At 36.2% G+C, this 14429-nt stretch overlaps 2 protein-coding genes across 5 annotated transcripts in view; one reads left to right on the forward strand and one right to left on the reverse strand.

The window, feature by feature from the left end:
- The window catches only part of LOC127659703 (vascular endothelial growth factor receptor 3-like), a 64003-nt gene extending 53935 nt beyond the window's left edge, over window positions 1–10068 (forward strand). For 2 of the 4 annotated variants that reach the window (XM_052149644.1, XM_052149643.1), the window contains 13 exons: window positions 1791–1895; window positions 1988–2101; window positions 2714–2802; window positions 2938–3094; window positions 4966–5060; window positions 5363–5485; window positions 5812–5923; window positions 7571–7670; window positions 7802–7907; window positions 8070–8182; window positions 9147–9264; window positions 9349–9434; window positions 9547–10067. In XM_052149644.1, the coding sequence (XP_052005604.1) occupies window positions 1791–1895; window positions 1988–2101; window positions 2714–2802; window positions 2938–3094; window positions 4966–5060; window positions 5363–5485; window positions 5812–5923; window positions 7571–7670; window positions 7802–7907; window positions 8070–8182; window positions 9147–9264; window positions 9349–9434; window positions 9547–9763 (1535 nt within the window). In that variant the 3' untranslated portion in view covers window positions 9764–10067. Of the gene's footprint in view, window positions 1–1790; window positions 1896–1987; window positions 2102–2713; window positions 2803–2937; window positions 3095–4965; window positions 5061–5362; window positions 5486–5811; window positions 5924–7570; window positions 7671–7801; window positions 7908–8069; window positions 8183–9146; window positions 9265–9348; window positions 9435–9546 lie in introns of all 4 variants that reach the window. The other 2 variants (XM_052149646.1, XM_052149645.1) reach the window with 2 other exon arrangements.
- Window positions 10069–10694: 626 nt separating this feature from the next.
- Window positions 10695–14429, reverse strand: part of LOC127659704 (endoplasmic reticulum-Golgi intermediate compartment protein 1) — a 39807-nt gene continuing 36072 nt past the window's right edge. Inside the window, exon 10 of the mRNA XM_052149647.1 lies at window positions 10695–14424. Coding sequence (XP_052005607.1) covers window positions 14317–14424 — 108 coding nt within the window. The 3' untranslated portion in view covers window positions 10695–14316. The remainder of the gene's footprint in view (window positions 14425–14429) is intronic.

A 14429-nucleotide genomic window follows, 5' to 3' on the forward strand; every position in this document is an offset into this window, starting at 1 on the left:
AAAACCTTGTATGATTTGTCCCTACAGATTTCATACATAACACGCATTTTAGATTTCCCAGGACTGGGGTGAGTAGCACAACAGTATAATCACTGCATTATGAGCCCAAAGCCTAGAGGCTGCCTTAGGCTTTTTCACTAACTACTTCATGTGACCTCTTGAGCAAACCTGCTTCAGGAGCTTTGACACCTCATTTAGTCCGTATGTCAGATAACAAATATAGATTTGGACTGCGTGCCAATTTGCATTCTTCTGCTGCTCACAAAAATAGCAAGTTTGATTGAAAAGTTCACACTTAAGTATTTATTAAGACAACTTTGACATAAAATGTTAAATGTACAATGATCTTGGATGCACTCATTTGCACTAATCATGCATAATATGGCTGTGTCAATATAAACAAATATCTATATCATGATATTGTATCAATACATTCGATTCATGTATCAATATTTATATTAAACTGATTGTGGATTCATGTCATGCTAACACACAAAGTTGGCACACTGTTAATTCTAAAACAATTTAATAAGCTCACCAAGTTAGTATATGATGGAAATATACCCAAATGAATTGGAATTGAAATTGGAATTGATTTAAAATCAAATACATTTATGATATCGTGTTGTATCACAATATATCGAATCGTGACATGCGTATTGCATTACGTATCTAATTGTGAGGTACCAGGCGATACCCAGCCCTAATTCATACTATTTAGAACAGATTTGAATTGGGATGCATGGATGGATTCTTAGGTACCACTGCGCACAACATGGAATATTTTGCCAATCCGGGTTTAATACTTAAGCTCAATCAACAGGATTTTTTGCATCCTCCACTTTTCTCCACAATTTGGAATGCCCAATTTCCAATGCGCTCTAATTCCTCGTGGTGGCGTAATGACTCCTTAATGACAATCCGGGTGGCTGAGGACGAGTCTCAGTTACCTCCACGTCTGAGACCGTCAGTCCACGCATCTTATCACGTGGCTCGTTGAATGTGTTACCATGGAGACGTAGCGCTTGTGGAGGCCCACGCTATTCTCCGCGGCTTCCACGTACAACTCACCTCGCGCCCCACAGAGAGCGAGAACCACACATTATAGTGACCATGAGGAGGTTACCCCATGTGACTCTACCCTCCCTAGCAACCAGGCCAATTTGGTTGCTTAGGAGGTCTGGCTGGAGTCACTCAGCACGCCCTGGATTCGAACTCATGACTCCAGGGGTGGTAGTCAGCGTCAATACACGCTGATTACCACAAAAATTTATTTTGCGTTGTCCCTTAAAAAAAATACAAAATAAAAATAATCTGGGTAACAGTGAGGCCACAATTGAAGTGAATTGTACCTGTAAACGTTCAAATACTCACTGTTTCAAAAGTATAGTCACAAGATGTAAACAATATGTGTGTTAACATGATTTTAGTGTGACACAATCCAATTTTACAACTTTGTTACCATGACAACATAACGTAAACTCTAAAATGAGAGTACAAATGAAGATTTTAACAACTTTACAGCTCAAATAACACATGAGTCTGAACAGATGAATTAATGTAAGTGCTTCTATAAAATGATAAGCTTCACATTTCTGCCTATAACCTATCAAAAATTAGCCCCATTGACTTCCATTGTAAGTGCCTCACTGTAACCTCGATTTATGCTTTTTTCAAAATATATTTTTGTGGTAATCTGCATTATGCCACAAATGCTGTCAATTAAGCTTAAATTGTATAGAACCCATAATATCCTTTAATTAACATTTACCCTCTCTCCATATTTGCAGGTAAGGTGCTCGGACATGGAGCTTTTGGGAAGGTGATTGAAGCTTCTATCAACGGACATGACAAAAAGACCTGTTCAAACACAGTGGCTGTCAAGATGTTGAAAGGTTCATTCTTATACCCAATCTACACAATGACAGGTCAGTGAATATGCAGGCTCTTATAATAACTTTCAATGTGTATGTGATGTGTTTCACAGAGGGAGCCACAGCCAGTGAACACAAAGCCCTCATGTCAGAACTGAAAATCCTTATTCACATCGGAAACCATCTCAATGTTGTCAACCTGCTTGGAGCGTGTACCAAACCCAATGGTGAGTGTGTACCTAAAAGTGAAGCCAAACGTTTGACTGCCGACATGAAGTCTGGTCCACTTCAGAGATTATTCTATCCAAGAACCGCCCACCGTCTGATTGACATACTGTAGAAAAGCAACCAATGACAGTTTTTGTTTTATCATGCCTAATAGAACCGGGAAAAAAATAAACTCTTCTGCAAATACACGAAAACACAGAAGAAATTACTGGAAGATGTGTCCATACAAAACTAATAAGTAGTGATTATTTCACAGACATACATATAGTTCTGCAAGTGGACAGGTAGTTTACTTGCTACCTCCAAAAAAAGGATTTCATGCCATTAATCTGGCGTTTTTTCATCCCGTGTAAACATACGCTGGACAGACATGTCTTCAGCATCACTCACTGGGGCGCTGTGTTTTTTAGATGCCGTGTGAAGTTAAAAATAACTTCAAAAACGTGTCTCGAGACACCTGGGCTTTGTTCTATTCTTTGCGCCGTGTCTAGTGTTTTTAGCACAAGAATGATTTTAGTTTGAACAGCCCCTCAGGATTTAACTAAACCTTTCAAAGCCTTCATTCTTCTCTTGCCTCTTTTTAAACCTTTCTGTCCACTATCTGATTTTAGGTCCTTTCATGGTTATAGTGGAATACTGTAAATATGGGAATCTCTCCAACTTCCTACGTGCCAAGAGGGAGTTCTTCTTACCGTACAGGGTAAGACATGGAAATGCTGTTTGAAGTAACGTGGTGATATGTACACATTGTCCATCATACAACAGTATATTACAATAAATAATAAATCATTTGTGATGTGGCCATCTGGTCTTGAGTAACCCCTTGTGCTTGCAGGATCGTTCTCCTAAAACTCAGAGTCAGGTGCGGAGAATGATCGAGGCGGGTCAGGTGGGTCAGTGTGGACATGAGCCATCCACCTCCTCCAACATCAACCCCCCGATGCAGTCTCGGGGTAAGAGCAGTCAAAAGAGCACTCCATCACTGGAGAAACGTAAGCGTTCTTCACAAAGTGGACAATCTCAGCGAAAACGGATAGTTCACCCAAAAATTCTGTTATTATTCTGTCCTTACAATAACATAAGGATGAGTAAATTGAGTGAACTATTACTTCAATTCATAAAACAAATTACAATTACTTGACATGTTTATTTGATTAAATTTTTTGCTATAAGGATTGTTACGGGCTTAATACATGTGAAGCTCTATTGACAAAATAGATTTCAACAAATAAAAATAAAAATGTTCGGACACTTTCTACCTCTAAAACATTCACGGACATACCGAATTAATGCTGCCTTGTACTATTGGAATTATCGGAATTATATGAGTTTCCCACTTGGAAGTTGCTCATGAACCACCCCTCAAGTCATAATTATGAATGAGAAACTCAGAGATAATTTTGATACCCTAGTTTCCGAGTTGGGAGGAGACTTTTAACATGGAGGAGAGGATCGATTCTGTAGAGCATGACTTTTTCATTTTTCAAATGCAGCTAATTGTTAGCGCTTGACCTTTCAGGTCATATAAATGTATGTATATCAGCAACCATTTGATGCATGTTGAAATTTTACACCGTGAAAATTGCTTGTATTTGACCAAAATTCCATTATGATCTGCAAGCTAACGGAGTAATATTCATTATGGTGTCAAAATAAAAGTTCCCCAAGAAAAATACATGAACGAACCTGATGTTGTCCATGTTTCTGTTCTTTCCGACAACACACTTTAACACGACATACTAACTAGTAGAGGTAGGATAATTCGAACAGCACATGAACGCAGCAGAAGCATGTGAGCATGCTAATGCTGCCGCTGCACAGTTAGAAAAACACAAGACATGCTGCATCAAGCATGTATGACATGCTGCTGTACAATTAGACATAAATACATTCCTCATGTTGCTCATCTAAACAAGTGGAGCTGGGGAGGAGGAGGGTTTCAGAGGAAACACTTGCAGTGCGCTGCAGTGAAACCGACTTACTTGCAAATTGAGCATAATTAAATATTAGGCAAGAGAGAAAACGCAACGTAATTGGCTACCTGATTACACGTCTTAGGCTTACACCATGTGATCTGATTGGCTTGACATATCACATGTGAGCAAGCTGATTTGCTTACCGATTAAGCTCCATTCATAGCCCTTTTCCACCGACTTGGTTCGGGTGTGGGTTCCTGACCCACTGTTCCGCACATTTCCACTGCAGAAAAGGCCGTTCCAAGGCCAAAAACCTGGTTTTGGACACCAGCCCCAAAAGCTTGCTCATCTCTACGCAGGAACCGATTATGTCAGGAGATGGAGGGCGAGAAAATGTTTCGTCACCATGGTAAAGTTTTCACAAACAACAACATTAGATGCCATCTGCAGCAAGGAGCAGTACTTTGCTCTATAACAACAATACAAAAACCCCACAAAATTGTCAGACATCAAAAGCGTTCAGGTAACGCGAAGAAATGAGTGCTCTACTTGTGATATGGTATTTACAAAGGTATATCCGAGTTAATCTAGAGAGATCGCAAAGGGAAAAAAATACTCTACGAGAATGAAGATACAGCACAAATGATGCACGTCGCCTTCAATCGGACAATTGACCAAATCATATACAAAATTGAAGGGAGTACAGGGACCATAAGAAGGACATAAACAAAAGCGACAGTGGAGGAAGCAACCATGTTTTGGATTTGGACCAGACTGAGGCATTGAATTAAGCCAGTAAGCAATTTTGGTGGAAAAGGTCTATCGGAGTTTCATGCTTGAATTTAGTCATTTAATTTATTCCCTAAAATTAAGTTCACTTAGATGAAAGATTTATAGTGACAAAATATTGATCTGCTTTTTTTTGTTCTTCTTGTACCCGATTGCAGTGGATGATCTTTGGAAGACCCCACTCACGATAGAGGACTTGATAAGCTACAGCTTTCAGGTTGCACGTGGGATGGAATTCCTGACATCTCGGAAGGTAAAATCCAATGTATTCCAGTGTCTGGTGATTCCCAGTTGAAGTGGTGCATGTTAAATAAACATAGGAAGAAATATCATGCCATCAGTATCATACAACTGGAAACCAATACCTTGATCATAAACAACAAAAAAAATATTTTCTCATGAAACCTCATAAATCACGCTTATTTGTGCAAAACAGGGAATATATCTGAATATGTTGGTCAGCAAGTAACAACATCAAAGTTGATTTGCTGCTTTACTGTAAAATATAGCACCAATATAAAGACACAAATCTTGATTATTGTCTGATTATGGCAGTGTATTCATCGAGATCTGGCGGCCCGGAACATCCTCCTGTCCGAAAACAATGTGGTGAAGATCTGTGACTTTGGTTTGGCACGTGACATCTACAAAGATCCTGACTATGTGCGCAAAGGCAATGTAAGAGAATTCCTAAAGCATGTATCCTATCTATTCCTACCCCTTCTGATCATTTTTAAAGACTATAATTGATCCAAGTTTCAGTGTGAGATTATTTCTGATACAACTGTTCATTATTAGTTCAATCCTTCAACTGTGTAGTTTCTGAACATTAAAATCAATAATAATAGACAATGTTTCAGTGCAACCACCAACAAATACTCATTATGAACCAGCAAGGTTAGGTAATGAGAACTGTTAAGGGGCATTGATCAAATGATTGACTTTCTTATACCAGCTCTGATCATGATACGAGTGAAATGTGTTTTCTGTGACTGTGTTTGTAGGCCAGGCTGCCTCTGAAGTGGATGGCTCCAGAGAGTATCTTTGACAAGCTTTACACCAGTCAGAGTGACGTGTGGTCATTCGGAGTACTGCTCTGGGAGATTTTCTCTCTAGGTAAAAACAACAATTTGACTTGCACTGCAGACAGTTCATGGAATGATTTCATATCCAATGCTTTAAACCCATTCTGAAACATTATGGTTTAATTGAACTTATTGAAAATCAGAATTTTATTATTGTTTTTATTTTATTGTAAATCCTTAAATAATTTGTTTTGTTTAGAATTGTATTATAAATATTATGTAATTTATTATAATGTCGTATTGTTGTCATTTTTTTATTGTTAATGTTCTTGTTAAAGTCTCTATAATTGATGCCTTATTTTTTATATTAGCAATATTATTATTATTGTTATAGTTGTTGTTCCTAATAATAATGTTAACTTTCTTTATAAATATTTATCTTGAAAGAAAGAAAGAAATAGTTAATATAATAATAATGATAATATTAAAAAAATTATGAAAACATTTCATAAATACATTTAATATGCTCTGACCCAGTCTGAAACATTAGTGTTTGTTTATGGTATTCATAAACCCTTTTTAAATAATAGTTCCACAAAATAATTGAACTTTTGGGAAATCCTTGGAATTACTTTTATAATTTTTTGATTGTTATTTAGAATTTTATTATAAATATTATTAGTGTTATATTGTTATAATTGTATTATTGTTGTTATACAAGTCTCTAATTGTTTATTATTGATGTTATTTGTTTTATATTAGCAATATTATTATTGTAACTATTTTGATGTTAATAATAATAATTATTATTATATAAATTTAGATACAAAAATATAACAATTATTTAACTTTTTGGAAAACCTTAATTATATTTTTAATTATAAACAAATATGTAATTTATTATGATTTAGTATTGTTATAATTTTATTGATGTTGTTTTACAAGTCTCAATAATTGTTTATTATTGATTGCCTTGTTTATTTTTATTATTATTATTAAACTATTATGTTTAGAGTAATATTAGAGTAATATTAATACAAATTATAATAATCGTTTTTATTAATATTTAAATATTTAATATATATATATATATATATATATATATATATATATATATATATATATATATATATATATATATATATATATATATATATATAACAGGGTTCAGGTGGGAACCAGCAGAACAGTCAACGGCTGTGGCTCAGTTGGTAGAGCGGGTTGGTGGTTCGAATCCCGGCCCACACGACTCCACATGCCGAAGTGTCCTTGGGCAAGACACTGAACCCCAAGTTGCTCCCAATGGCAGGCTAGCACCTTACATAGCAACTCTGCCGCCATTGGTGTGTGAATGTGTGTAATGGGTGAATGAGATGCAGTGTAAAGCACTTTGAACACGGTTAAGGTTAAAAAGGTGCTATATAAGGGCAGACCATTTACCATAACTTTTATGACATAAATCAACTTAAACATAAACACTCAGCCTCTCTCTTCCACACATCTCTCGAACTGGCGCCTCTAGCTCGTCTTTCCCCCTCCCGGCTGATTAGGACAATTCAGCACCGGGTGTGCATCCTCACAGCCAGGCCACACACTCCTCCTTGCCACATTCATCTTTCTAAAAATCAAATAACTTCAGACTTAAATTGTGCCATCTACTAAATACATTTGATGTAACTCACATTATGAAGTATATCAGTAGTGTTTAATAACAGATTTGAATGATTTATTTCATCAGGTGCGTCTCCATATCCGGGCATTCAGATCGATGAAGACTTCTGCATACGGCTTAAAGATGGTACCAGGATGAGGGCACCAGACAACGCTTCCCCTGAGATGTGAGCGGTGGCATATTGCTTGTTTCTGACATGAGATCCGACTCGCTCAGCTAATAAGAGTTATGGCCTCATATAGTGACGAAAGCTCAAGTGAAGAAGTTGACGTTGAGTTGTGTGATTTGTTCTGGTAGATATGGGATCATGTTGGCCTGCTGGCAGGGCGAGCCCAGGGAAAGACCAACGTTTCCAGCTCTGGTGGAGATACTCGGAGATTTACTGCAGGACAACAGTCTGCCTGTGAGAAATAAGAGCCTATTATGAGAAGACATTAAACCAAATGGGATTCTGTACATTTGTATTGCTATTTCAGCATTATATGCAGACATCTTTATCATCACATCGCAGAATGGTTGAATGTTGTCGCTTTCCGTGCTTGAATGCATGTTTTTTGTACTTTAGGAAATCCTGTTGAATGTGTCTCAGAGCTCAGAGGATGATGGCTTTTCACAAGCTTCCTCTAGACCACCATCACAAGAAGAGATCAGATTAGCCTGCAACACAATGTCTACACGGTACACATTGTTTTATGTCATAGTGGTGGCCCCTTTATTGAGTTCTGTTGTTCTTTCATTAAGCTAGTTTGATCTATCTGTCCGTCTGTCCTTATTCTAAATCTATTAATGAAATATTTGGAGGATTTTGGTGAACTTTCAAAGTGCAATTCAATATATATGTTTGATTATACACCGATCAGCCACAATATTTAAACCACCTGCCTAATATTGAGTAGGTCCCCCTGATATGTTGATATTCTTCTCACCACAGTTGTACAGAGCGGTTATATGAGTTACCGTCTACTTTGTCAGTTCAAACCAGACTGGCCATTCTCTGTTGATCTCTTTCATCAACAAGATGTTTCCATCCACAGAACTGCTGCTCACCTGGAAGTTTTTTGTTTTTGGCACCATTCGGGGTAAATTCTAGAGACTGTTGTGCGTGAAATCCCAGGATATCAGCAGTTACAGAAATACTCAAACCAGCCCGTCTGGCACCAGCAATCATGCCACGGTCCAAATCACTGAGATCACGTTTTTCCCCATTCTGATGGTTGATGTGAACATTAGCTTAAGCTCCTGACCCGTATCTGCACTGCTGCCACACAATTGGCTGATTAGATAATCACATGGATGATTGTTGGTGCCAGATGGGCTGGTCTATAGAATTTACTCCAAATTGTGCCAAAAACAAAAAAACATCCATTGAACAGCAATTCTGTGTTTGGAAACGCCTTGTTGATGAGAGAGGTCAACAGAGAATGGCCAGACTGGTTTGAACTGACAAAGTCCACCGTAACTCAGATAACCACTCTGTACAACTGTGGTGAGAAGAATATCATCATATCAGTATGCTATTCTGAGATGCAGGTTGGCACTGTTTTGGTGGCACACGGGGAACATACAGTACATAATATTAGGCAGGTGGTTTTAATGTTGTGGCTGATTGGTGTATTTATATGTATATATTTCTTTTTCCCAGATATTACAACTGTGTGCCTTTTGCTGGGTGTATCATGGTCGGACCCTCCAACACATGTCATTCACGGGTGAAGACATTTGAAGAACTTCCCCTGGAAATGACATCACACAAGACACATGTGAGTCTATTTTTGCAATATTTGTCTTTACAAGGCTGCAAAAATCTACATCAATGTGGTTTAAACTCCTTAATGTATATATAGGACAGCCAGACAGACAGTGGGATGGTTTTGGCATCAGATGAACTGGAGAGATTTGAACACAAGCACAGAGGGGCCATGTTGAAAAAGTAGGTGAAATTGACAAAGGAGAACTGAATTAATTTATAAGAAAGATACATTATTTTAAGTGAGTGATAGTGCACTGAGTTTACGTAATACCTCTGTTCTCTATCTCTGTAGCGTAACAGCGGGCCACAGCACAGAACGGCTCATCAGCTCTCCGTCTGTGAGCAGCACTGGCATTGCCAGCACACTGCGCCCACGGTTCTTCAGCCAACTCTCCGGTCAAACCTTCTACAACAATGAGTATGGCCAGCTGTCAGAAGAGGGCGTCAGTGACTTCTTCTCCTCATCAGATCAGGCCGTATATGATGGCCCGGCAACCTCCAACCTGTAACAGCACTGATTGGCCAGTCATATCCTGCTTGGCCCCGCCCCCCAACCACTAACTGAACTGTTCTCCAGCTTTGTGAAGTTCTCTCAGCAGCCACTGGGTGGCATCATTATGTCAATTTCAAAGTATTTTTTCGCTTTAGTTACATATATCTTTTTATATAAAGAGTAAACGGTCTTTTTATTTGTACAAAAAAAGGAGAAAAAACCAGAATGGGGGAAATAAAGGAATATATCTTCTTTTGATAAGACTCATTTTTCAATTGTGATGAGAGGTAAAAAATAATCATAATGAATATTTTTATAGTAAATAAAAGAAAACATTTAATTATAGCATAGTTTATTATTTCATTTTAAATATTATATTGCATAAAAAAAAAATACTAATATTACATTAAATAAATAGTGCCAGCTTTTGCTAAAGACATTAGCTCAACAATATTTACTATTGAATTTATTGATTTTTTTATTAAAAATTAAATTTTAATTTTGTTTAATTTTTTATTGATGTGGTAAACATATTTTTTATATAAAAATGTATATTAAATATATAAATCAAAATGTATACATCCAAATAAATATATAAAATAAATACAATAATTTTTCTATTTTGAAAATTTCACAAAAGATACAAATATTACATAAATATATTTAATGTTTTGGGTTGGATCACCTTTTACGGTATGCCTTATACTCAACATTTAGTTCTTCAGGTTTAATACAACTCATTTTTTATTTTAAAATACAGAGGTAAAAAATATATATATTATATTATATATATAAAATATTAATATATTAAATATTTATATCAAAATGAATATATAAAAACAATAAATACATTATCTTATTGTTCAATATTTACATACTACAATTTGTATATTTAATAAAAAATCAAAATGACATTCTATATATTTAAGGTTTTTAATTGTGCCACCATTTAAAATTTAACAATACTTGTTCTTTACATTTACTATCAATTGCATTTATATAAGCATTCACTTCTATTGTATTGATTTCCATTTCCACAGTTTTCCATTGAAGACAAACAACTCAAGGACTCACTTGATTATTTGACCTAACCTACAAAATTATTTATAAATGAACTAAAAAATAACAAGATAGTTTCTTACATGGCCCCATAATGCTTTTTATTTTTCCACATTATGGTAAACCTTAAAACTAAAAAACAACAAAAAAAAAAACTGTTTCAAAATACAAACACAAACAAATAAACTGGTTGTGGTGAGGTTTGAACTAACCAGGTAAACAAAGTCAGGAAAAGTGGCATAGTCTGGAAAATAACGTCCTTGTAGGTAAAATACCAAGTAGTAATTTGACTGTCATGTTAAACTAAATCTGCAACAAAAGATTAAATATGGCAGCAGGAGTTTTAGTGTTGTTTGACTGGCAGGAGATCCTAAAACAACATATCTGAGAAGTTTACTCATGAAACTATGAGCTAAAATGTAGGCTGTGGTTTACTGTTGTCAGCGAGTGTAGTGAAAATACTCTTCTGCTGCCATGTAAAACGACAACACATCACATCTTCAAAACAAAACCTTCCATGTGGAAACACAATTCAGTGTTACAGATTCAACCTGTTTTTTGGAATATACGAAACACTGATGGGAACCTCTTTAAAACAGGCTTGAGAGTATAAACACTTTAGGTGTTTGATTGACAGCTTCCGGCTTACTGTACAAAACAAACAAACAAGAAGGTTATTCATTAAACATTATTGACTGGTGAAACAAAACCATAATTAAGCCACAGAGTGCCCTTAGCGAAAAGGATATACACTTAAAAAACCATTGAAAATGATTTTGTCAGAAAAAGAAAACATTAAAGATTTCCCTTCAATCGAATACTTTAACACAAAAACACATCCAGAGAAAGCAAATAGAGTGCAAAATAACCCAAATGTACCATGGAAAGAAACTAAATCCGACATATTCAGTAAGTGTGAAACCACACTGCTTAATTAAATCTGAATAATAACAAGATTTTAAAAATCAATCAGTCAAGCTCAGGAAAACATGTCCAAGTCACATTTCACCCCAAAATTTGAAAGGAAAAAAATTGAAAATAATATTTAGCAAAAAGAAAAGGCAGAGGCTATTTGCACTAAGTACAAATAGTGTTAGACGCAATTGACACCCCAGTGCAAATAGTGGCAGATATTATTTGCACCCCTAATTAAATATTAAAGGGGACCTATTATGCAAAATTCACAAAATTCAAATGTGAGTCGGCAGTGTGCACACAACCACCCTACAATGTTAAAAGTCCACCCACTCCTCTTTCTGTCATTTGAACAGTGTGTCAAAATGAACGGTTTTCGTTTCTGCTCTAAAGTGACGTCAGGTTAGATCAGGCCTCGCCCACAACTGGTGACGGGCTCCACCCTATCATCATAGATCCACCCCTGAGTGATCTACACACAGTCCGGCATTTTTATCCGTGCTGGAGCAGATACAGTGAGAGGAATAATGTCTCAGCTTCTTCATCATAAGTGTTCTGTTGTTGGCTGTAAAAGTGAACATAAGGGTCTTCATGTACTCCAGGCATCAGAGCCACTGAAGACGCAGTGGACAAGTTTTGTTTTTGAAGGAAATGTGCCTTAAAATATAAAAAAATATGTGTATGTTTGTCCAAATCATTTTACACCGGACTGCTTTGCGAATGAGTGTCGATATAAAGCAGGATGTTTGCAATTCGCCTTTCCGAATGTTCTTATTGGCAGATTCCATGGCTAATGCAGCTAAAGTTAGCATTGTCTCTGATGCAGCTCATTTGCATTTAAAGAGACACACACGAAAACAACGCGTTTTTGATTCCACCCAAAAAGAGGCATTTACAACATAGTATAATAAATGATCCATGAGGCATTACAAGCTGAAACTTCACATACACATTCTGAGGACACCTGAGACTTATATTACATCTTGTAAAATTGGGCATAATAGGTCTCCTTTAACATACAGTATAAGGGCATCAATGCAATGTGTGTATATTACGTTTATTTAGAGACCCACAGACACCCTACACCCCTAAACCTAACCCCAACCTTCCCTTACAAAAATTAACCATTGTTTTACTTTAATTAACCATAGTATCACCATGGTATTTTGAAGTAAAATCATAGTAACCACAAAATTAAACATGGTAACTATATTAACACCATATTACTATAGTAAAACCATTCTCTCAACTCCCGACCGTCACTGCGACCATATCACTGCAAGGATCAACCATTACATTCATCTTTATTTATTATAAGCAGTATTTACGCTCATATTAATATTGGAGACAAGAAACAGGATGGGAAAAAGTTGAATCAAACCCGGGTCTTACACATGAAAAAGAGCAGTCACACTGTCGTTACAACCAACACCATTGTAGTGACACAAGGGGCGCAGTTTGTCTTCAATTTCTGTTTCCACCAAACTATTGGACTATAGCCGTGTTGTGTGGCAGGCGCTTTTTACACCTAGTGCAAATAGTCACTCCGAAAAAGAAAATAAAGCCTATTTTGGAGATTTTAAGATATTTTTGCATTTTAATTTCAAATGAAACACATTCCCCATAAAAAATAACTACAATACAATGATTCTCATTATTTTTGGCAATTCGTTTTTTAATTTAAATCAGCATAAAGGCTGTACAACAAATACTACCATGATGTATATCTTCTGTCACCAAAAAAATTCCTTAGATGTGGAAGCATACTTGGCAATAAAGCTCATTCTGATATGTACAATTTCAAATAAAATATCCCTTTTTTTCATTAAAGTAATGAGAATTGGTGGAGAAATCTGCTTAACTGTTATCCCACAACACAAATCATCTCAATAAGCCTAAATTTAAACTAGGTTTCATTTTCTTGACCAAAATATGATTTCTTAACTTCTTGATTTTGATTTTGGGGTGAAATATGACCTGAACATGTTCATGACAAGGTTCGTGAGATTCACCCAAACAGACATCAAGAAGAGATTGGTAATCATTTCAGTCCTTTGAAGGCACATATAAAATATAATCGACTAATTTACAATTTAACAACCCAATTAACAGAAATAATGCCTTGATTGGTGTACAAAGTTCAGAGGAACTGGTTCAAAGCGGAATTTTATTTGAAACATTTCACTATGACAGATCTAAAGTGACATTAATATTCTCATAGAACACTATTCACTGCCTTTAAACCTCTCAGTTTGTGTGCATGTGAATGAGGAAATCCCAGTACATCCTTTTTATGAGTGAAAAACAGTGTTCTGTCCACGTCACTGCTATGAATGCACTAAATCAGGTCATGTTTGTGAATTAAATGTGGCATTCAAATCAGGAAACCCCATCTCCCAAACAAACCTCAACACTGTCATCCCTGCAATTCATCGTATTAAATGTTGAGAGATGGAAACCAGTCTTTTAAATGAGCATATTGAAAAATAAACTGCATAAAATAATTATATCCAATTGGTCATAATATGGTGTACTAATGGGCATGCAGAGGTTTGTCTGGCATCAAGAAAAGATGTGGTAGATCTTAAGAAAAACTCATGACATTTTCCCGATCTGGATTTTCTTCCAGGCTTCCGAGGCTGTGAATATGCACGAGTCAATAATACCTGCTACAGTGAACGTCCCACCGATGATAGCACAAATCTTAG

Source organism: Xyrauchen texanus, chromosome 19 (assembly GCF_025860055.1).
Source record: "Xyrauchen texanus isolate HMW12.3.18 chromosome 19, RBS_HiC_50CHRs, whole genome shotgun sequence".
NCBI lineage: Eukaryota > Metazoa > Chordata > Actinopteri > Cypriniformes > Catostomidae > Xyrauchen > Xyrauchen texanus.